This window comes from Canis lupus, chromosome 11 (genome assembly GCF_048164855.1).
Source record: "Canis lupus baileyi chromosome 11, mCanLup2.hap1, whole genome shotgun sequence".
NCBI lineage: Eukaryota > Metazoa > Chordata > Mammalia > Carnivora > Canidae > Canis > Canis lupus.
Genome location: NC_132848.1, coordinates 64,007,978 through 64,033,647, shown reverse-complemented (window position 1 = coordinate 64,033,647; position 25,670 = coordinate 64,007,978). Strand labels below are relative to the sequence as shown.

Below are 25,670 nucleotides of genomic sequence, written 5' to 3'. Positions count from 1 at the left end.
CTATGGGACAATATCAAAAGGCCTAACGTACATGTATGGGAGTTCTGGAAGATAAATGAGAGAATGGGACAGAAAAAATACTTAAAGGAATAATGATTCTAAGTTCCCCAAATTTTGTTTAAAATATTAATTTGCAAATCCAAGAAGCTCAACAAATATCAAGGAAGATAGCACAAAGGAAAGCACACTACATATACGATAGACTTCTAAAAGTAAAAAATAAAACCTTAAAACCAGCAAGATAAAAAGAAAGAGCACATTACACATGGGAGAACAATTATATCAATGAATGACTTTTCATCAGAAAACAACAGAGGCCAGAAGACATTGGAGTGACAGTTTAAAAAAAATAACTGTTAAACAATTATTCTATATTGAAGAAAACTATACTTAAAAAACAAAAGTGAGGGGTGCCTGGCTGACTCAGGTGGTAGAGCATACAACTCTTGATCTTGGGGTTGTGGGTTCTGGCCCTACATTGGGTATAGATATTACTTAAGAAAAAAATCTTTTAGGGATCCCTGGGTGGCGCAGCGGTTTGGCGCCTGCCTTTGGCCCAGGGCGCGATCCTGGAGACCCGGGATCGAATCCCACGTCGGGCTCCCGGTGCATGGAGCCTGCTTCTCCCTCTGCCTATGTCTCTGCCTCTCTCTCTCTCTCTCTCTCTGTGACTATCATAAATAAATAAAAATTAAAAAAAAAATCTTTTAAAAAAGTGAAATTAAGACTTTTCAGATAAATAAAAACGAAAGGATTTATTGCTAGTATACTTGCACTATAAGAAATAATGAAAGTTCTTCAGAATAAAAGAAAATAACATCACATGACAACTCTAAATACATTAAATATAAATAGAATAAGTGCTCTAGTCAAAAGGTGAAGATAATCAAACTGGAAAAAAAAAGCAATTTCCAACAACATGCTACCTACAAGATATATACTTTAAGTTAGAAAACACAAAGAGATGGGGATCCCTGGGTGGCTCAGCAGTTTAGTGCCTGCCTTCAGCCCAGGGTGTGATCCTGGAGTCCTGGGATCGAGTCCCACATCGGGGTCCCTGCATGGAGCCTGCTTCTCCCTCTGCCTGTGTCTCTCATAAATAAACAAATGAATGAAATCTTAAAAAAAAGAAAACACAAAGAGTTTAAAAATAAAATGATAGCAAAAAGATATGCCATTCAAACACTAAAAAAATCTAGAGTGATTATATTAATACCAAACAAAACAGACTTCAAGACAAGCAGTTTTACTGTAGACAAAGAGGAATACATCATAATGATAAAAGAGTCAATTCACTATAAATGTATGCCTAATCACAAAGCTATAATTGTACACAAAGTAAAAACTAGTGGACTGAAAAAGAAAAATATGTAATTTACATATTGATTTCAATATCCTCTTTTACTAATCAATGGAACAAGAAGTCAGAAATGAGCAGTCAGAAAATGAGCATCATTATAGAAGATTTGTAATAGACAACCAAACAACCTGTCTTGACCTTTATAAAAGACAACCAAACAACCTGTCTTGACCTTTATAGACCACTCCAACAATAATGGCAGAATTCATATTCTTTTCATGCACATGTGGAACATGTGTCAATAAAATGTAAGGGATGAGAGTGCCTGGGTGGTTCTGTCAGTTAAGCGCCTGTCTTTGGCTCAGGTCACGATCCCAGGGTCTTGGTATTGAACCCCACATTGGACTCTGTGCTCAGTGAGGAGTCTGCTTCTCCCTCTCCCTCTGGCCTGTCTCCTGTTCATGCCCTCTCTCGCTCTCTTTCAAATCAATCAATCAATCTTAAAAAAAATGTAAGAGATGAAATCACATGGAATATTATATTATATTATTAATTTAAAAGTATCTGGGCAGTCTGAAAATATCTGGAAATTAAACAACATACAACTACATAACACATTGGTCAAACAAAAAATCTTAAGGGGAATCAGAAAATATTCTGTATTGAATATAAATGAAAACAAGACGGCAAAGTCTGTGGGAAATAGTTAAAGTAGTGCTGAGAGCAAATCTTATAACTTCAAATGTTTATATTAGAAAAGAGGAAAAGTAAAAAAACCCAATGATTTAAGGTTCTACCTTAAGAAGCTAAAAAAGAAAAAAAGGAAATTAAGTCCAAAATAACTACAAGGAAGGAAATACTAAATACAAGAATGAAAATCAATGAATTATAAAAACAGACAAACTGGGGCAGCCCCGGTAGCGCAGCGGTTTAGCGCCGCCTGCAGCCTGGGTTTGTGATCCTGGAAACCCAGGATCGAGTCCCACATCGGGCTTCCCGCATGGAGCCTACTTCTCCCTCTGCCTGTGTCTCTGCCTCTCTCTCTTCACTCTCTCTGAATGAATGAATAAATAAATAAATCTTAAAAAAACAAAAAAAACAGACAAACTATAGAGAAAATCAATAAAACAAAAGCTGGTTCCTTGAAAAGATCAATAAAATAAAGTGTTAGCTAAACTGATCAAGAAAACACAAATAACCAATATCAACAATGAAAGAAGGACATCACTACAGATCCTTCAGACAGAAAAGGATAAGAAAACACCATAAGCAACTTTACGCCAATAAATTCAACCTGGATAAAATGGAGAAACTCCTTGAAAGACATAAGTTATCAAACAGATTCAAGAAGAAATAGAAGACTTGAATAATGCAATATTACAGATACTAAATTCACAATTTAAAACCTTCCCATAAAGAAAACTCCAGACCCAGATGACTTTACTGCTGAATTTTAACATATATTTAAGAGGGGAACAATACAAATAGTACACAAGTTATTTCAGAAAAGAGAAGTGAGGGGAGCACTATCCAACTCATTTTATAAGATCAGTATCATCATGGTAACCACACTTGAAAACATCACAAAAAACTAAAAATAAGCAACTAATATTACTTATAAACACAAAAAATCCTTAACAAAATAACAGCAAGTCAAAGATATTAACATATAAAAAGACAAATACCTCACAACCAAGTGGAGTTTACCCTAGAAGATTGGTATAACACTTGAAAAATCAATGTAATTCATTGTGCTGATATATGGAGAAAACCTAAATTCATCATCTCAGTAGATGGAGAAAAAGTATTTGACAAAATTCAACACCTATTTATTATAATACTTCAGCAAATTAAAAAGGAAAGAGCTTTCTCAACCTGAGAAAGGGCATTTATCAGAAACCCAGAAACCAACCACTAAACATTATATACTTAATGGTTAAAGACTGAATGCTTTCCCCCTAAGGCAGGAACAAGTTAAGGATGTCTGTGTTCATCACTTCTGTTCAACATGAGGTCCTACCAAGTGCAAAAAGGCAAGACAAAGAAATATAAGGCATACATATGGAAAGGAATCTAATAAGCAAAGAAAAATTAAGTGAAATTAGCAAGGACACAGGAAACAAGGTCAACTGGAACAAATGAAAATTTTCCAACTGAAAAACTAACAATTTAAAAAAAACCCACTTCCATTTATAACAGCATAAAAAAAGCACTTAGGAATAAATTCAACAAAAGATGCTTAATATCTGCATATTGAAACAATAAAACATTGTTAGGAGACATTAAAGAATTAAATAAATGGAGAGATATTCCATATTCATGGATTGGAAGACTTGCCATTGTAAAAAAAAAAAAAAGTCATTATTTCCAAATTGATATATGAATTCAACACAAGCTCAATAAAAATTCCAACAGTATTTTTTTAGAAACAGTGACCTTTACTCTAAAATGTATAGGAAATGCAAAGCACTTAGAAATACCAAAATAATCTAAAATAAAAGAACAATTTTGAAGGACATATATCATCATGTCTTTTTTTTTTTTTATATCACCATGTCTTAAGAATCACTAAAAACTACAAAAATTAAGACAGTGTGGTATTGATATACTGATGTAAAATAGACGTATGAATCAATGGAAGAGGACAGAGTTTAAAAATAGATCCACATGTAAATGATCAGTTGATTTTTAAATAAAGATAATCCAATGGGAAAGACCATTCTTTTCAACAAATGGTTCTGGAAAAACTGGCTATGCCTATAGGAAAACAAAAGGAAGACTGACCCTAAACTCATACCATATACAAAAATTAACCTGGAAGGAATCACAGATTTAAATACAAAAGCTAAAATCATACAATTTCTAGAAGAAAACAGCAGAAAATCTTTGTGACTTTGGGATAAGCAAAAATCTGTTATTAAAGCATGAAACATAAAAGCAAAACTAAAACATTAGAGTTCATGAAATTAAAAACTTTGGGTCTTCAAAAGACATCATTAATAAAATTAAAAGGCAAGTCATAAACTAGAGGCAAATATTTGCAAAATATATGGACTTGTATCCAAAAAATATATAAAGAATGCTTATAATTCAATAGTAAGGCAAATAATCCAACTAAAAAATAGGCAAAAGATCATTTAAACAAACATTTCATTAAAAAATATATAAATGGCCAGTTAGCACATGAGAAGATGCCTAGAAATATATGCTCAAGAATGACTAAAGTTAAAAAAAAGTAGTAATATCAAGTACTGGTAGAAACATGTAGCAACTGGAACTCTCAAACATTGCTGGTGAGATGCAAAATGGTACAGTCACTTTGCAAAACATTATGGCAGTTTCCTATAAAGTTAAACATACACTTACCATATGACCCAGCAATTCCACTCCTAGGTATCTACCCAAGAAAAATAAAAACCTATGTCCACTTGCATGCAAATGTTCATGGCAGCATTATTCATAAAAGCCAAGAACTGGAACAACCTAAATATTCATGAAATGGTGAATGGATAAACAAACTATGGTATATTCACACAATGAAATCCTACTGTGCAATAAAAAGGAACAAACTACTGACACACCCAACAATATAAATGAATCTCCGAAACATCACACTAAGTGAAAGAAGCCATACACAAAACACCAATGATTTCATGTACAGGAGACCTGAGTAAAGGTAAATCACTGCAGATTAATAGTTGCCTGGGGGTGAGATTGGGGAAAGGGAACTGAGTGTAAGAGGTAAGAGATAATTTTTTGGAGTGATGTTCTAGATCTTGATTTTGGTGGTTACCCAACAATATGCCAAAACTCATCAATATGTACACTTAAAAATTGGTGAATTTTATTTTATTTTATTTTTTGGTGAATTTTATTACATATAAATTCTACTTCAATCAACTGTGGGAAAAAAACCTCACATAAAACACAACAGCATTTTCTCCTTGACTAAATATAATTTTAAAATAATTGATAAAGAACTGTTTTTTAGGGCAGCCCCAGTGGCCCAGCAGTTTAGTGCTGCCTTCAGCCTGGCATGAGATCCTGGAGACCTGGGATCGAGTCCCATGTCGGACTCCCTGAATGGAGCCTGCTTCTCCCTCTGCCTGTGTCTCTGCCTCTCTCTCTCTCATGAATAAATAAATAAAATATAAAAAAAAAAAAACCCAAAAAACAAAAAACTTTTTTAATAAGAGGATTCAACACATGAAGGAAAATTATGAAAAACTTGGAAAAAAGACAAAGGGAAAGTTGCATGTCCTTTTAGTGTCATATTGGAGGACAGTTTAAAAGGTCCATGCGGGGGGATCCCTGGGTGGCACAGTGGTTTGGCGCCTGCCTTTGACCCAGGGCGCGATCCTGGAGACCCGGGATCGAATCCCACGTCGGGCTCCCGGTGCATGGAGCAGGCTCCTCTGCCTATGTCTCTGCCTCTCTCTCTCTCTGTGTGACTATCATAAAAAAAAAAAAAAATTGGCTCAGTCGGTTGAGCATCCTTTGGCTCAGGTCATGATCCCAGGGTCCTGGGATCAGCCCTGCATTGGGCTCCCTGCACATCTGAGAGCCTGCTTCTTCCTCTCCCTCTACGTGTGCTCTATAGTTCTCTGTGTCAAATAAATACATAAAATCTTTAAAAAAAAAAAAAAAGGCCCATGTAAGAATTATTTCTCAAAGAAAATGTCATTGTGTCTGACTTTCCTATCTATTGTTGATTGAAAGCTCAGACGCTGTGAAGTTTTATGTTAACTTGCAGATTTCTGTGTCTAATAGAAATGCAAATGATTTCTGTTTAGAAGAAAAGATAACCTCAAAGGTGATCGGTTTACTGCCCTGTAGGACATCAATTTTGTATCTAACTTGCAGTCCTCTTTAAAATCCTTTTTCAAATGCCTATGAATACTAAGTCTTAAAATGTTCTTTGAACCAATTGTCCTTGCTATTTCTCTCAAAAAAGAGCTCAAAAATTTTGATCCAAGTTCATTCTGTAATTGTAGTTCTCATTTAAAAAAAAATCATACTCATTACTATTGTATAATGCTTCATTTGAGTGTCACTTCAAATAATCTCAGGCACACACTGATTGATGTAAGTCATATATTTTGGGAAACCCATGAGGTTACACCTGAAATGAAAATGTGGAGGATTATATCTCAGTATACTGCACTTTTTAAATAACTTTGTGATTATTCTGTGTTAGTGCCACGGTTAGGGAAACTTGATGGAGCGCCCCCTTTATTTTTTTTTTTCCATGTTGTAGCCTACCATGTAGACTTACAAAGCTAACTTCTCACTCCTTGCATTAAAGCCTTCAGAATGCTACCCCTTCATAAAAGCGAAACTTGATTTTATCTTAGAAATCAACCAGTACTTTGTTTCTTGGATATTTCTTCTTCATCTCCAACTTCATCTTCAGTGACTTCAGACCCAGTGGTATATTCTTCTTCTTCTGAAAACAAGGATTGTTGTTTCTGAATTAAAACAAAAAAAAATCCTTTTAAAAATGTAGTACTAACACATCTCTCTAATGGACTCTCTCAAACACATTTATCTAAATTTATTTTGGATGAATGAGCCAAACAAGATCTGAGGATAATCAATGCCTAGTACAACATAAGAATTTCTTTTTTTTTTTTTAACTTAAGAATTTCTACATTTAGGATAGGATCATATTACATTAAACATTTTAAAATTATTTCCTTCACATATTCTAGCAGAGTCATGGGCACATAATAGGTCCTCAGCATTTGTCAAACTGCACCTCTATCACTCAACTGAATGTATGTCCCTTGATATTAAGATTAAATAAAAATACAATAATTGCCAATATTAATGTAGTCTCATAAGCAAGCACAGGTACACATTTCCTGGATAAATGTTGCCCTGGATTACTCAACCCTATCTGTATCAGCTTCCTGAATCTACCCACCCACCCTGCTTTCTGTTATCACTGATCCAAATTCCAGTTGATTCTTGCAAAAAATTGGTGGCAGATGACAGAGTAATGGCAAATAGGTAAAGAAACAAACAAACAAAAAGCAACCAATCAACCAAACAACCAAATACCTGGAACTTAATAGATTTGTTGCTTTGTTCTATGTCCTAATGGGTCTTAAAAACAACTTTTAAAAGTCATTAGGGAGACTTAGGGAGTATGCAACCAGACAATGGAGTATCTGTTTTAAACAATGGCATTTTCAGGAAGTGCAAAATTGTAGAAGCTGAAAAGGATAATTGCAATGAACTAAAATCTGTAAAATAAGATACTGATAAGATTCTATTAAACTAAACTTTAATTCTGAAAGAGATCCATGAAAGTGGAATATAGTTCCTTACTTACCAGTTGCAGAGTCCAGTTTTTCAGTGACAAAAACTATAAGAAAAAGGAATAAAGAGATTAATAAGTCTGCATCCACCCAGATTGGAACTCCTTATTTTCATGTAGAGACTGTAGAAGAGCTGAAAAAAGCTGCAAGGATAGCTCCCTTCCAGGTTAAAACATAACTTAAAACTCAGGCTGAAAATGATGTGTTACAAATTTTTTATATTTGCTGCCTAGAGAAAGATGCATATGTTTACCAAAAAAAAAAAAAAGAAAAAAAAAGAAAAAAAGAAAATCAACACTCCCCAGTATCATTTCCAAAGGATGAGTATATCACATGCAGAGATAACTTATTTTTTTAACTATTTCAAACACTTTTTTATAAGATTTATTTATTTATTTGAGAGAGAGTGAATGCTCACACATGCATGAGCAGGAGGAACAGAGGGAGAGGGAGAGAGAATCTTAGGCAGAGTCTGTGTGGAATGTGACACAGGGCTCAATCTCATGACTCCAAGATCATGACCTGAGCTAAAACCAAGAGTCAGATACTTAACCAACTAGGCCACCCAAGTGCCCATTCAATCATTTTTTAATGTTCACATTTTATTATAAACTAAGGAACCGGATTATATATGAATAGTCAAAAAATCTAATCTATAATTTTGTATATAATTCACAAATGAAAGTTAATGACTGAATATTTGTAACCATTTGGCTTTTACAACGCATTTTACATGGAATATGTCACTTTGTCAAGTAACTGCTACCTCACCCAATAAAAAGTTAGGAAGTTCACAGGCAAGCAGAAATTCCCTGGTTGTCAGTAATAAGAATCAGGGGAATCAAAGCTATCCAACCATTTGAAAAATATTTGTTTTCAAAACTTGCAAAAACTAAGTGCATTCCTGATTATAATTAAAAAACAAATTTCATACCAAAAAATGTTTATAGAATTAAGAGTGGACAAAATATCTCATTCATACTGTCTTCAACCCTCAAATCACTACTTGTCCATAATAAAACCTCTGAAGACCATGTTATATTTTTTCCCCAAATTTAAGCTGATTACTTAAGTTATTAGTTGAGGGCAAGGAATATGTCCTATTGCCCTTAGAGTCCTACTAACTCAGAATAATACCTTGTTATGATCAAGTAGTCAATAAGTGCTTATTAAGTGAAATTTTCAATTTCAGTTTAAACCAATTATGTTTCTGTCAAAGATTAAATCCATCAATTGTTTTTTATCAAGAAAGAATAAGTGAAACAAGTTACTCACAGCGTTGAGCTCCCCACTTTTGGGGCCCCATGGTGTATTTGGCTCCAGTAAAACATCACAATCTAGACCCTTTTCATCACAGGAAACAACCCCAGAATCACTTGAAAGAAAAAGACATTTTACAGAGAAGTGTTCAATTTCATTAAGAAGTTAAATGCAAATGATATCTTTTTTATTGCAAATATTTTATAAATCGCTCTTTAGAGAAACAGTTCTTGAATATAAGGTATGCTACCTCAACATTTACATTTTTTTTTTAATTTTTATTTATTTATGATAGTCACAGAGACAGAGAGAGAGAGAGAGAGAGAGAGAGAGGCAGAGACACAGGCAGAGGGAGAAGCAGGCTCCATGCACCGGGAGCCCGATGTGGGATTCGATCTGGGGTCTCCAGGATCGCGCCCTGGGCCAAAGGCAGGCGCCAAACCGCTGCGCCACCCAGGGATCCCAACATTTACATTTCTTAATTCATCTAATGACTTCCCTAGCAGAAGACACTCCATATAGAGGAGCATCACTGCACTCCAAGCGTGACACTTGCCAGGTGGTGAAATGGGCTGCTATGACCGGAACTTCTGTGAAAACAGCCTTCGTGAAAGGGTCTCCCAGCCCCTGACCTGACAGCCTACTGCAATTGAAAAATGACAGAAGTGACTTCAGAAATTATTAAATTCAAGTAATTCAAATTTACGCAAAGATGACCTACCTCAACCACTGGGTTTTTTTCTAGTTGTATTAATCAAGCATTTAGGAAGGGCTTAAGTAACTTGGGAAAAGAAAAAACTCTCAAAAATGGAATTGTACGTCCCAACCTTTCAATCACCAGAGACCTTTTTTTTATTAGTTTTTCTTCCCCTTGGACCCTCAATATTTTGAAGTATTTTTCCTATCAAATAAACACCTGCTTGTTCTTAATGTAAACTAACATATAATTTCAGCAAGCTTTCTGAAATGATAGAATATCTGGAAACTGACATTATTGATTTGGGGAAGCACTAGAGTTCGGAGGATTCTGAAATGGAAAGCACCGAATAAAGCTGCAGCACAGCATTTCCCAGCACTGCCCAACCACACCCATCTCACCTAACTGTATCTTTAGTATAAGGTACAACAATGACATCTTTATGTTTGTGCAGATCGTCCAGAATTCTAGCAGTTGGACAGGACAGCAAATCTCTACCTTCACCTTGATCATGAAGAGCAACAGCGTGTTCCTTCACTTTACAACCCTGTCACGTAAGAGACACTGAGTTAGAGAGGTAGATTTGTTATAGAAATATTCTTTTAAAGAGGACTGTATGTTTTTGTTCTTTTCCCAGCCATAACATCATATCAACCATTTTACAACTTTTTCTCAAGAAAAAAAATAATACAGTTGATTCTTGAATAACATGGGGATTAGGGGTGCTGATTCCCTACATAGATTTTATTTATTTTATGTATTTATTTTAGAGAAAGAGTACATGTGCACGAGCTGGGGAGGGACAGGAGAGGGAGAGACAAAATCTCAAGCATGGAGTCCAATCTCAGGCCCCGAGACTGTGACCTGAGCCAAAATCAAGAGTCGGACGGTTAACCGACTGAGCCACCCAGATACCACAAAATCCGCATAAATTTTGACTCCCCTAAAACTTAAGTACTAATAGCCTAACTGTTGACTAAAAACCTTACTGATAAACAGCTGATTAACCTATATTTTGTGCTATACTATTATACACTGTATTCTTAGAATAAAGTAAGCTAAGGAAGAAAAATAGTATTAATAGTATTAAGAAAATCATATTCTCTTATGGAAGGAAGAAATATATTTATCATAGATCCACGCAGTTCAAACCCATACTGTTCAAGGGTCAACAGTACTGATACAGGAAAGACCATGAAATATAAATGCATACCTTACCAAACAGCCAAGAATATTCATATTACTACCATCCACCTTAAGAAACAGAATATTGCCACCACTTTAGGAATTTCTATGGGCCCATTCCTGATTGTTAACTCCCTCCCTTCTCCCAAAAGATAATCTTTATCCTGATTTTTACAGTACTCGTTCCTTGCTTTTATCCTTTTACCACTTAAGGATATATCTCTAAACTTTAGTTTTGCCTCACTTGTTTCATTTAACATTATGTTTTTATGACTCTATCAATTACTGCATGTAAAAGTAATATTTGTTTTAATGTATATTATTCCACTGTATGAATATTTACAATTCATATATCTATTTTATAGTTGATGTGTGGGTTGTTTTCATTTTGCAGCTATTACAAATAATATTGCTGTGAACATTCTTTTACTTTTCCTGGTGCAAAAGTGCTCATGTGTACCAAATTATATTACTATCAGCAGTGTGTGAGACTTGCTACTCTACATACCCACTAAGATATTTTAATCTTCGTCATTCTGGTGAATGTGTAGTAGAATCTCATTGTGCTTTTAATTTGTATTTCCCCAATTACAAATGAGGTTAAGCTCCTTTTCTTATTTATGAGACAGCTAAATGTCTTCTTGTGTTAAGTTCCTATTATTTTCTTATTGATTTGTAAGAGCCAAAAAAAATCTTAATACGAACCTTTTATGGCTATGTGTTGCTAATAATGGTCCTAGCTATGCGTTTGTCTCCTCTGTTTAAGTTTGTTTAATGTAGTTTAAAAATCTCTTTCTGGGGCACCTGGGTAGCTCAGTAGTTGAGGGTCTGCCTTTGGCTCAGGTCATGATCCTGGGATCCTAGGATCAAGTCCAGAGTCAGGCTCCTCACAGGGAGCCTCCTCCCTCTGCCTGTGTCTCTGCCTCTCTCTCTGTGTCTCTCATGAACAAATAAAATCTTAAACAAATAAATAAAAATTTCTTCCTTAGGGCATCTGGCTGGATAAGTTGGTAGAACATGCAACTCTTGGGCACCCCAGGTGGTTCAGCAGTTTAGTGCTGCCTTCGGCCCAGGGCATGATCCTGGGGACCCGGGATCAAGTCCCGGGTCAGGCTCCCTGCATGGAGCCTGCTTCTCCCTCTGCCTGTGTCTCTGCCCCTTTCTCTCTGTGTGTCTCTCATGAAGAAATAAATAAAATCTTAAAAAAAAAAAAAAAAAAAAAAAAAAAGAACATGCAACTCTTGATTTTGGGTTCATGAGTTTGAGCCCCATGCTAGGTGTAGATTACTTAAAAATAAATAAATAAAATCTCTTTCTTCAGGGTGTTATCTTTTTCTTATAAAAAGATTTATTTATTTGAGAGAGAAAGAGTACAAGCATCAGGGAGGGGCAGGGGGAAGGGAGAAGAAGGCTGCCTCCAGCTAGGGACTCAATCCCAAGTCCCTGGGATCATGACCTGAGCCCAAGGCAGACACTTAACTGACTGACCCACCCAGGTGCCCTATTTGTTTTTATTTAAACCTCTTTGTTATTTTTTTAAAATTTATTCATGTATTTGAGGGAGGGAGGGGCAGAATGTGACAGAGAGAACAGACTGGTCAAGGGAACAGACTCCCTGCTGAGCAGGGAGCCTGACACAGGGCTCAATCCCATGATCCTGAGATCATGACCTGAGTCCAAATCAAGAGTCAGCTGCCTAACCAAATGAGCCACTCAGGAACCCCTTGTCATTTTTCTTTTTTAAAAAATTTATTTATGTATTTATTCATGATAGACATAGAGAGAGAGAGAGAGGCAGAGACACAGGAGGAGGGAGAAGCAGGCTCCATGCCGGGAGCCCCACGTGGGACTCGATCCTGGGACTCCAGGATCGTGCCCTGGGCCAAAGGCAGGCGCCAAACCACTGAGCCACCCAGGGACCCCCCCCTTGTCATTTTTTATAGTTTATGATTTTCTACCAAAACTTTCCAAACTTGGCTTCTATCAACTTAAACTAGTAATTGTATTTATTTTATAGTTTCTGTCAATAATTCCAAGGGAGGGAGAAACAGACTCCTTGTTAAGCAGGGAGCCCGATGCCAGGCTTGATTCCAGGATCATGATCTGAGTTAGATCCCAACTGAAAGTGTAAGAGTGGAAATGTTATTCATTACTAACTCCATTTTTCCAGATCTTGGACCCTGACTATTACTCAAAATTCTGATAGGGCACCTAAAGATCAGCCCAGCCTCTTAGCTACTTTTTTTCACACTGATATTTGTTCTCAGGAGCAAATACAAATGGCCCTGAGCGCTGGCTCCCTTAGGTTTTCTATCATTTCCTGTACCTTAACACTAATTCCTCATTATCTGATTAGCTCTTTGAGGCTTTTAATATAATCTTTATATTTCATCCATCTTTTTTAGTTGCCTTTGATGGGAGGATTGGTCTGAATTACTCAGTCTGCCATTACTAGAAATATAAACCACCATATAATTTTAGATTTCTATTTAGATTTCACTTAGCCTACGAAATCACGTCAATCAATATCTATGAGGTCAGATATAAGATTTATCATACAGTTTAATTACTTTTTATTCCTCAACCATCTCACAGTGAATGAAATATAAGGGGTTAATTTAACCAGAAAACAGACAATAGCAAGACAAAGAGTTACAACTTTTGGAAGTATCGTTTAAAAAAATGTGAATGTGATAGTTAAAATAGAAATATCATAACCACAAAGAAATGCAACGATTAAAAATCATGTTATTGCAAAACATAACATAACCATTAATTAAACATTTTAGGCCTATCAAAGCTAATGCCATTTTGCTTAAAGTGTTATACCCGATTTAAAGAGCTTTGTATGCAAAGCATCTACCTAATGTGTGTGTGTGTTTTTTTAAAGATTTTATTTATTTATTCATTTGAGACACATAGAGAGAAGCAGAGACACAGGCAGAGGGAGAAGCAGGCTCCCCACAAGGAGCCGGATGCAGGACTCAGTCCCAGGACCCCAGGATCATGCCCTGAGCTGAAGGCAGACGCCCAACAGCTGAACCACCCAGGCGTCCCCCTAATGTTAAATACAAACATTATGTAGGAAAAAAAACAAAAAAACAAAAAAAACAAACATTATATGTAGGTAACCTATTAGCTCACCAATAAAATTTCTGACTAACAGAAGTTGGTAATTGATTGAAAATATAACAAACTACCTTCCAGCATTAATCCCATGATCCACCATTTCAATAACAATCATGCTAATAACCCAAATTCCTTGGCCCTAAATCTCATCATACCCATCTGGCAAAACCCCAAACTGGATGAGCTCAATGACCCATTTCCTCCATGTTTGCATTCAAATAGCTTAGTGTTACAGGAGAGAATGACATAAACGGCATGTTGGATTTCACTGTAAATTTATGATTACCAATCTCCAATGGGCTCTCAAATTGCTTAATAAGCTATAACCTTTCTCTGGAAAATTCACTCACATTTTCCAAAAAGACTATTTCAAACCTTCGATACTTCCTTCAAACCTTAGAACCATCCCTCTTTCCCTTCATTCTTAGCAGATGGTTTTACCTCCTACTTTATAGAGAAGAAAAAATGCATTAGATTGGAAAATCTTATCATCCAAATGACAAAAACACAATTTTACAAATATCCTCAACCATTCTACTTTTTCTTTACTGTTACAATAGAGGAACTCCCCTTCCTCTTGTCTAAATTAATACTGCCGCATGTGCTTATGATCCCATCCTACTCTGCATCCTCACAATTCTATACCATCAACCCTTTCTCAATTGGATCCTTCCCACTCACTTTTAAAAAGACCTCTCCTATTAAAACAAAATAAAGCAGAAACAATAAACAAATACCTATAATGTAATTATTGATCTAGCACTCCCATCAAAACAGATCTTTGCACATGAATTCCAAATTGTCAAAGTCAAAGGACAAATTTCTTTGATTATTTTATCTGACCTCTTCGCAGCATTTGGCCCCATGGACCACTTTCTCTTGCTTCAAACACTACTCCTTTGATTTTCATGACAACATCCTTGGTTTTCCTCCTATTATTTCTGCTACTCCTGATCATTGTCTTTTGTAGGCTCATGCTTTGCTATCCAGCCATTAAATTCCGGGAGTTTCTCTAGGCTCCGCTGTAGACTCTCTATTCTTCTTATGCTCACATATCCCTGCTGGTTTCAGTTCTTACTTATTTGCAAGAAGACTGAAAATTATCACCTCCAGGTAGCCCATTCTCTGAGCCCCAAAACCCATATATCTAACATTCTTTGCCTGGCTGCCTCCTAAAACATCTCAATCTCAAAATGTCCAAAACAGAACGCATGAGATTCTCTCCAAACCCAATTCCCTTCTTGTTCCCTTCTCAATAACACTACCAGTATCTAGTAGCACAAGCAAGAAACTGAGTTATCCTTGACTCCTTCCTCTGTGATAAAACAATCAAGCCATATTATCTCCTAAATACTGAATTAATCTCTACAACCCTAAGCCAAGCTATCATATCATCTCTCTCTAACACTACTTGGTAACTTCTCTCATACCTGACTACACTTAATATTCCCAAGCCACTCTCCACACTGCAACTGATCTTCAAAACCCAAAATAAAGAGAAAACATGGCCTACCAGGTCCGGCCCTTACATGGTCTAACACCTATTTACCTTGCCAGCCTTTTCTTAAAATATGTGTGTTTTCTATAACAGGAAGTTTCATTTAGTCTCTCTCACCATGTACCTTTTGGCCTTGGTATTCAGACCGAAGTGCTCTTTCTCTTACATACTCCTATCCACCCTTCAGATTTCAACCGAATACCAACTCCTTGACTTCAATGCCCAGGTCAGACCAGCCTATTACTGACATTTATGGCCCTGCATACTTCTTCAAACATTTTTTTCTTTCCTTTTGATACTACTGCATGAACTATAAGCTCCATGAAGGAAGAAACTAATTTTACAGAAATTACATTATTCTCTGCCTTGCACAGTGTGTGACACAACTGTGGTGCTTTATAAAGAACTGTTGCATAGATGAAGAGGAAGAAGGGCTTTAGGTTCTTTTCCATCACTGGCAAGTTTAATTACATAACATTTTCAAAAGTGTTAGTGATCAAGAACTTTAACCTACAGCAATACTCACATATTGTACCAAGATATATGTGCAAGGATGCTCATTACAACACTGTAATAACATCAATCTGGAAACAACCTAAATGTTCACTGATAGGAGGATGGTTAAATAAACTGTGATATATGCATGGCTTAGGATATTACAAAACAATAAAAGAAATGACAGAAAGATAACTTAGGTATATTGCTGATTGAAAAGGGCAAGTTACAGAATAATATGAACAGTATTATCCTATTTCCAATATAAAAAATTTTGTGCCTGCAATGTATAAAACAAAGTCTGAAAGGAAATCGTTAACTGTGGTTACCTATAAAAAGAGATGCAGAACAAGGAAGTAGTGTAGAGAGGGACTTCTACTTTTAACTATATTTTTGTATTGTTTAAAGTCTTTTCTACATGAATGTGTCACCTTTATGCTTTAAAAACAATGAAAGGGGAAAAGATTTAAATAAATAGTGTTAGTGGGCACTGTAACTACAAAAGGGCAACATCCAAAATCTACCTTTGGAGGGGCACCTGGTTGGCTCATTGCTCTTTGGTGGAGCATGAGACTCTCGATCTTGAAGTTGTAAGTTTGAGCCCCATGTTGGTTGTAGAGATTACTTAAAAAAATAAATCTTTAAAACAAACAAACAACAAAAACCAAAATTCACCTTTGTAAGTTGAGTGGGATCAAACCGAAGAACCTTCTGGTTACAGCAGGGATAAATACCAGTGCCAATAGTATTTAGTGAACTTGTTGTAGTAGGATAAACCACTGTTTCTGAGTGATATTGACAATGTGAAAATTCTATACAGAGAAAAGCCTGAATAGAAGAAATATATAAAATTAGAAGAAATGTATAAAATCAATTATTATTTCTACAATAAAATTATACATCTCAAAAAACTTTACTCTGGACTACATAATGTATGTTCCATTTAAATAACAGGTACAGAAAAGGCAAATCTCTAGAGAAACAAAGTAGATTAGTGGTTGCCTGGAGCTGTAGATAGATTGGAGAATTACAGCAAATGGACACAAGGGACCTTTTCGGAATGATGGAAATGTACTAAAATTGGATGGTGGTGATGGATGAACAACTCTGTAAACTTACTAAAAATCAGTGAATTGTACACTTAAATGAATGAATTTTTTTAAAAGATTTTATTTATCGGGATGCCTCAGTGGCTCAGCGGTTAAGTGCTGGCTTTTGGCACAGGGCATAATCCTGGAGTCCCTGGATCGAGTCCCACATTGGGCTTCTTGCATGGAGCCTGCTTCTCCCTCTGATGTGGGACTCAATCCCAGAACCCTGGGATTAAAACCTGAGCCAAAGTCAGATGCTCAACCACTGAGCCATCCAGGTACCCTACAATGAATGAATTTTATGGCAGGTGATTATACCTCAATAAGGCTATGAAAAAAGCAAAAACAAAACACTTTACTAAAATTTCAGATGCATTAAATTGATCTTGATGTATATCTGATTTTATAAACAGCTAATCAAAGATTTTTCCAATGAAGAAATAAAATAAAATTTGCCTCATTTGATTATTCTTTGACATATTCCTTTTAAAGATTTATTTATGTATTTATTAATGAGAGACACACAGAGAGAGGCAGAGACCTAGCAGAGGGAGAAGCAGGCTCCCTGTAGGGAGCCCAATGTGGGACTTAATTCCAGTAACCTGGGATCATGACCTGAGCTGAAGGCAGATGCTCAACCACTGAGCCATCCAGGTGCCCCTCTTTGACATATTTTTAGAGGTAAATATTTGGAACCAATGCTAATGAAAACTATGTAATCACTTTGAGTCATTGGTGAAAAAATTTATCAAGTTATAACAATAAAATAGTTTTCAGATATGTTTATAAATGGTAAAATAAAGAAAAAAACGAAATTAACAAATTTTTAAAAAAGATTTTATTTATTTATTCATGGGAGACAGAGAGAGAGAGGCAGAGACAGAGGCAGAGGGAGAAGCAGGTTCCATGCAGAGAGCCCGATGTGGGACTCGATCCCAGGACTGCAGGATCACACCCTGAGCCAAAGACAGATGCTCAACCACTGAGCCACCAAGGTGTCCCCAAAATTAACAATTTTAAGCACTGGTTTTGAACATAAAAGCAGTAAAAGATAGTCTATAATTCAGAATTCTTAGTTGTTAGTTCCAATTATGATTTTCAAAGTTTTTGATTAAAAATTTTTGAGTCTGGGAGAGCCTCGGTGGCTCAGTTGGTTAAGCAGCCAACTCTTGACTTTGGCTCAGGTCATAATCTTAAGATCCTTAGATTAAGCCCTGGGCCTCATGTCAGGCTTTGCATTCAGCAGGGAGTCTGCTTGGGAATTTTCTCTCTTCCTCTGCTCCTCACCCCCACAGTCTCTGTCTCTCTAAAATAAATCTTTAAAAATTTTTTTGAGATAAGAGCTATAAGGTGCACACTCATACACCAAATATTTGGATATGAACTATTTTATGAGTTTATAAACTCTCTATAATAAATATAGTAAATCAAAATTCCATTTGCTATAAAGAAGTGAAAAAAATCCCTCCATATTCTGTTCTGACATGCTAAACATATCAGATTTTAGAAGCTTAATATCCTTGATGATTAGTGATACTCTATTGTGGGGAGGACTACTACATACCTAATAAGGCTAAAAAAAAAACAAAAAAACAACAACACAGAAACCTAACCTAACTATGAACAGTGCTAGTGAGGATGTGGAGCAACTAGAACTCTCATATATAACTGGCAAGAACGCAAAGTGACTCCAGAACTTTGGGAAAATGTTAGGAGAGATAAATGTTAAGCTTACATTTATCACACAATCCAGCAATCCTACTTCTAGGTAATAACTTAAGAGAAATGAGAACCTATCTTCACATGAAAAGCTGTATAGAAATGTTTATAGTTGCTTTTTTCGTAATGGCCCTAAACTAGAAATACTATAAAGTCCCTTGCCAGTGAGTGAATAAACATTCTGTGATACATTTATACAATAGACTATCTAGCACTAAAAAGGAATAAACTGACACATAAAACAATGTGGATAAATTTCAAATCCATTTGCTATGTAAAAGAAGCCAGATTCAAATAGCTAAATATAGTATGATTCTTTTTATACGACATTCTGGAAAAGCCAAAACTATAGGGACAGTAAATAGATCAGTGTTGCCAGAGGCTGGTGTAGAAGAAGGGACTGAGAAGGTGCCCAGAGGAATTTCTAAGCTGAGGGAAGTGGCTTATGCTTTGACTGTGGTGGTATTTATATGACCATATGCATCTGTCAAATCTCATAAAAAGGATGGATTTTATTGTATAAGGATAAATTTTACTATTCGGATATTTACCTCAACAAATCCAATTTAAAAAATTTGGGGGATTGGTAGTCCATTTGTGGAAACTTAAATAGTTTGAAAAAAACTCACTCTGATGGTTTTGATAAGCTGCTCTTCCTTCCACCTACTGAAATGTTAATCAAGTGAGAGATGAAAATTCCTGGGCGCAGGGAGACATTAGGGATTCATAAAAAATTTTATGTAGAACACTCTGGATTTATACCTAAGACTGATTAGGAATAACTGTGACCTACAAAGATCTATTTATTCTCTAAAAGGATTTATTATAGGTACCTTCAAATAGCAAGCTTTCTTGTGCTTTTATTAAAGACTTCACTTATGAAAAAATGAACAAAATCTTTTAACCTTTTTTTGGGAACACAACTGCTACAGTAAGAACAGAACATACCAATAGTACTGTATCTACAAAGCGCTTCTGAATTTCTAAAGAAATTAATGGGCTAAGAGAGAAATAGTTTAGCTTGAAATAACTGAAGGCAGTAAGGATTTTGTTTTTTTTCTCCTCACTGAAAAAACAGATTTGGTCACTTAAAATCTGTTGGTTTTCTAAAAAATAAACAAGGTATGATTATTTCAGCTATGACAAAAGGAAGATGAAGAGAGACAAAGTCAGATGCAAGCAATGTTTAATAGTATCATTGTTCTTGGCACTAGTTTTGTTAAAAAGATGTCAGATACTGTCCAAATATACTCAAACATACTAATTAAGCAGCATATATATATTTTTTAATTTTTTAAAAATTTATTTATGATAGGCACACAGTGAGAGAGAGAGAGGCAGAGACACAGGCAGAGGGAGAAGCAGGCTCCATGCACCGGGAGCCCAATGCGGGATTCGATCCCGGGTCTCCAGGATTGCGCCCTGGGCAGGCGCCAAACCGCTGCGCCACCCAGGGATCCCCTAAGCAGCATATATTTAAAAAGCCTGCTACACAGGGCATCTGGCTGTCTCAGTTAGTAGAGAATGTAACACTTGATCTTGGGAGTTTGAGTCCCACATTGGATGTAGAGATTACTTAAAAAGATTTTATTTATTTGAGAGAGAGAGAGAGAGAGCACAAGCAGGAGGAACAGAAGAGGGAAAAGTAGGCTCCCCACTGAGCAGGGAGCCTGATGTGGGGCTTGTTCCCAGGACCCTGGGATCATGACCTGAGTTGAAGGCAGATATTTAACTGACTGAGTCACCCAGGAGCCCCTTAAAAATAAAATCTTAAGGGAAAAAAAAAGGCCTGCTATGATTGCGTGAGAGCAAGATATTAAAAAGAAAGAGGAGCACCTGGGTGGCTCAGTAGTTGGGCGTCTGCCTTTGGCTTGGGGCACAGTCCTGGGGTCCTTGGAGTGAGTCCTGCATCGGGCTCTCCATGGGGAGACTACTTCTTCTGCCTGTGTCTCTGCCTCTCTTGTCTCTCGTGAATAAATAAAATCTTTTAAAAAATAAATAAATAAAAGAAAAAGAAAAAAAAAAACCCTCACCTGATAACATCTTGAACAAGTAAGCCAGTTGACTGTACCCCACAAGCGCCAATAAACATCTCTCCAAGATTTTAATTCTTCAAAAAGACTATTCAAATACTCATGAACATCCCAAGTCTTATCCCTGGGGAAAAGAGCCTCAATTATTATATTATTTCACAAGCAAGTAACATAAACAAATTATTTTAAGCAAATGTTTTTAAATTTGTGGGTTATTTATAGAAACATCTCCCAAATGATAGCTGTGGGATGGACTATACTGAGCAGTAGAAAAAATTTCACTTGGGAGTTTGTTTATTCCTTTTTTCTGTGGACAATAGAAAAATATATGAAATATTAAATGCTAAATTATTTTGCTAAACTAGATAAATTATTTTGCTAAGCTATATTAAATATGGTTTGAGCAGGTTAATAGTTGGGACTTAGGCTTACAATACTTTATTCTGATTGTGCATACTATAAAATAAGTTACAAAATCATTGGTGATTCTAAACATTTCTTTGTATTATTTTCAAAAAGCATTCTCAAGTAATTGAGTAACACAATAATATATAATCAGGTCTTGGTAACACACATTTTTTAAGTTAATATAAACTTAAAAAAAATAGCTAAGGCTTAAAACCCTACTTGCAATGTCTATGTGTAACTCAAGTTCCTATTTTTCCCAAGTCCCTTAATAATTTTGAACTTTTGCTATCTTTGTCCTTAACATAGCAAAATGTCATGATGCTATTACAAATTGCACAGGCACATGTTTTAATTAAAGACAACTGAAAAAAATGTCATCAACAAATGACTTACAGGAAAATACTTTAAATAAAACAAGAAAAATGGATGCTGAAGTCAATATCAATTTTTTTCACATAGTTAATAATTATTGCTGTCAGAATGGAAGTGCTTTCCAAAAGGTGAGATCAAGTCTCAAAGCAAAAAAGTATAAAATCCCAGGTTTATAACTAATGAATATTGTATGAAGAGAAAAATGAAACATTTTAAACATGACTGTTGGGGGGCATCTGGCTGGCTCAGTCAGAGGAGCATGTGACTCTTGATCCTGTGGTCTTGAGTTTGAGCCCCATGTTGGGTGTAGAGATTACTAAAAAAAAAAGCTTAAAAAATATTAAAAAAAAAAAAAACCTAAGCATGACTGTGCTAGAGTCAAATGTGTTTATCTTTGTTTTAATGTTTAAAATAAGAAACTTAACATTTATACTATTTTTTTCCTTTAACAAAAGTGCTGTACATTTTTAACAGAAAAAGAACAAAATTAAAGCATCCATAATATTATCACTTAAAAGTAACACTGCAGTTTACATTTTAGTGATGTTTTAGTTTTATGACCTTTTTTTTCCACTTAATTCATCGCTAACAACTTGCTACATAAGAATATATACTCTTACAACATTATTCTCAAAGGCTGCACATTAAAAATTGGCTAGACATGTATAGACATATATTAAAATATATATATGTATACACACTTCAAAAAAATATATATACACACACACACTACTGCATGGATATATTTTATTTTAGTTCACTTTATCATTTGGATGTTTCCCCTTTTTTCCTATTTAAACAATATAGCAATAAATATTCTTCTTGAGAGCTTTCACAAATCTAGCATTATCTCTTTGGATAAATTCCTAGCAGGATGATATTTTTAGAGAATATATACATTTCAGAATTTTTGGTTTTCTAAGATATTATACCAATTTATGATACTCTTTCCCCCAAATGAGAATGACAACTGGTTTTGAATTTAAAGCAGAATAAAATAGAACTATATCTTAATGGAATACTGACAACGTATGAAGAATAAATAGATTATGGAATATTCAATTTTAAAGACAATTTCCTCATTCACCAAAATTTACCTGAAAGTAAATCTGGTTCTGTTAAATTCAGTATGTTTGTATAAATAAAATCAGATAATGAAACGAAATCATTTTTATGGCACTGGCCAGAATATCTTTCAAGATTAATGCACACTCACTTTTACTATTTTAAAGTTTAAAAATATCATGAAATTTACTCAGTAAACAAAATACAGCTTTTATATAAAATTTTTTTTGAAAGTATCTAAGTCAAAGCTGAATCACATTCTGAAAAAAATGTTATTCTATTCCTTATAAAACTAGTTAAAGTTTTAGAAAAACACTGGTAATTCACATTTAAAAGCTGTATTTTATTTTCACTGCACCTTATGTGAATGTAGATAATATTTCCATGTTGATCCACATTGATTTTTCCAGGAATGCAAGGAATTCTTCTTTCTGTTTCCTTTGTTAAAAGTTTTTTACACAAACAGCATCTATAACACAAGAAGATACAAAAACACCCAAGAAGAAAAGTTTAAAGGGAGTAAAATTAAAGAATTCAGCTATATTGTATAGAATACCAAAGAAAAACACATTACTGTACCTGTATAATGTTGCTGCATTATTCCGAGAATCTGGGTTCAAGTATTCAGGATCAAAAAGTCTCTCGATCTTCTTACAAAAAAGTTTACTATTAACAACAAATGACCAAGAAATTAATTTTCTATTGTTTATATTACTAAAGTTACTTGATAGTGATGAAAATAAATACTCAGTTACCTGCATATGTAGAAAATAAAATTAATAAATCCTTGGGAAGACTCTCTTAGGGAATTTATGATATATTTATAAGTGTTTTAAGTAAATAAACCTAATGATAAGTGCTTAATCAAGAATGTATTTTTATAAGAATATTTGTTTGGAATATTCAATATTGAAGAACTTGAAAGCTTAACAATCCTGGATCTACCAACAATTTGATATATGATCTCTGGCAACTACTTAACCTCTCTGAACCTTGTTTTCTCATCTATAAAATGGGGTTTATAATTCCAAACTCACAAGGTTTTATGAGGGTTAAATAAACAGTGTTTTTAAAGAGTGCTAGATATAGCATTAAGCATTCAATATATGTTAATAAAAATTTTATTATTATGCACAATGTGACTAAACTTTAAGTCTCATGCCATTAATTCCAACTGTATATCCTGAGGCCAGATCTGGATTTAGGATATTAATCCCATTTTATGTATTAAGCTCTCAGAATTCAAATTACTACATACTAAAAAAATACTATAAAGCCACTGTCATTAAGATAGTGTGCTACTGATACAAGTATAAACAAAGAAATCAATACTAGACAGTTACATGCAAAAATAAAAACTGGATCACTTTCTCACACCATACACAAAAAACCTTCACATCGATTAAAAACCTAAATGTGAGACCTGATACCATAAAACTCATAGAAGAAAACACAGGCAGTATAATTTCTTTGTAACTTTTTTATAGATAGCTCCTTAAGCAAGGGAAACAAAAGCAAAAATAAACTATTGGGACTACATCAAAATATAAAGCTTTTGCAAAGCAAGGAAACCATTAACAAAACAAAAAGTCAACCTATTGAGTGGGAGAAGATATTTGCAAATGATATATCTAATAAGGGGTTAAATATCCAAAATATATAAGGAACTTATATAATTCAATACCAAAAACCTCAACTCAATTAAAAAATGAGCAGGGGATCCCTAGGTGGCGCAGCGGTTTAGCGCCTGTCTTTGGCCCAGGGCGCGATCCTGGAGACCCGGGATCGAATCCCACATCGGGCTCCCGGTGCATGGAGCCTGCTCCTCCCTCTGCCTGTGTCTCTGCCTCTCTCTCTCTCTCTCTCTCTCTGTGACTATCATAAATAAATAAAAAGTTTAAAAAAATAAAAAATAAAAAATAAAAAAATAAAATAAAAAATGAGCAGAGGACTTGAATAGACACATTTCCAAAGAAGACATACAGATGGTCAACAGCCAAAAGATGCTCAACATCACTAATCATCAGGGAAATGCAAATCAAAACCAAAATGAGATATCACCTTACAAGTGTCAGAATGGTTAGAATAAAAGACAAGAAATAAGTAAAAGTAAGGATGCGGAGAAAAAGGAACCCTTGTGCATTGTTGTTGGGAATGTAAATTGGTGCAGCCACTCTGGAAAACAGAGGTCCCTCAAAAGATTGAAAATAGAACCACCATATGAACCAGTAATTCCATTACTGGGTATTTGCTCAAAAACAAAACAAAACAAAACCCCACATTATGGGATGCCTGGGTGACTCAGTGGTTGAGTGTCTGCCTTTGACTCAGGGCATGATCCTGGGATCAAGTCCCACATCTGGCTCCTGCAGAGAGCCTGCTTCTCCCTCTGCCTATGTCTCTGCCCCTCTCTCTCTGTCTCTCTCATGAATAAATAAAATCTTTAAAAAAATAAAAAACCTACATTAATTTGAAAACACATCTCCCATATACAGTCACCTAATTTACAGTAAAGTTGCCACTGTAATTTAGTGAAGAATGTCTTGCAAAGAAATCTCACCCCGTTCATGATTTCAAATCTATCTACTCTTGTATTTCTATTTTAAGCTCTGACTTCTGACCTAAGTTTCAGACTTATATATCCACCTATCTCTGCTATCCTACCTGGATGTCCCTAAAGCATATTAAATATATCAAATAATCTTAAGAACTGAACCCATCTCTTGATGCCCCCATCACCCCAATATCTCCTCTATTGATGGCACTATAATCCACTTAATTGCTCAACCCCACACTAGGTTTAAACTAGGTAAAATTTTCACTTAGTATAATGCCCTCCAGGTCCATCCATGTTGTCACAAATGTCATCCTTTTATGGTTAAGTAATATTCCATCTGAAAACATATATGTATCCCTATGTGTATTCATTATTTACAATAGCCCAGATATGGAAGCAACCCAGGTGTGCACTGATAGATTAATGGATAAAAAAAGATACAGTACATGTATATATACAGTGAAATATTACCTCTTTGCCAAGACTTAAACAGTACCTAAATGATATGACCACTGCTGACCTCATCTCCTACTATTCT

General features: G+C 35.2%; 1 protein-coding gene across 4 annotated transcripts in view; it reads right to left on the bottom strand.

Annotated features, from left to right (window-relative positions):
• The window catches only part of SANBR (SANT and BTB domain regulator of CSR), a 54,126-nt gene that overhangs the window by 10,930 nt on the left and 17,526 nt on the right, over positions 1-25,670 (bottom strand). For all 4 annotated transcript variants that reach the window (XM_072768495.1, XM_072768497.1, XM_072768496.1 and 1 more), the window contains 8 exons: positions 23,155-23,241; positions 22,934-23,044; positions 20,731-20,854; positions 16,563-16,715; positions 9,982-10,127; positions 8,899-8,998; positions 7,638-7,670; positions 6,669-6,768 (listed from right to left, as the gene is read on the bottom strand). In XM_072768495.1, coding sequence (XP_072624596.1) covers positions 6,669-6,768; positions 7,638-7,670; positions 8,899-8,998; positions 9,982-10,127; positions 16,563-16,715; positions 20,731-20,854; positions 22,934-23,044; positions 23,155-23,241 — 854 coding nt within the window. The remainder of the gene's footprint in view (positions 1-6,668; positions 6,769-7,637; positions 7,671-8,898; positions 8,999-9,981; positions 10,128-16,562; positions 16,716-20,730; positions 20,855-22,933; positions 23,045-23,154; positions 23,242-25,670) is intronic.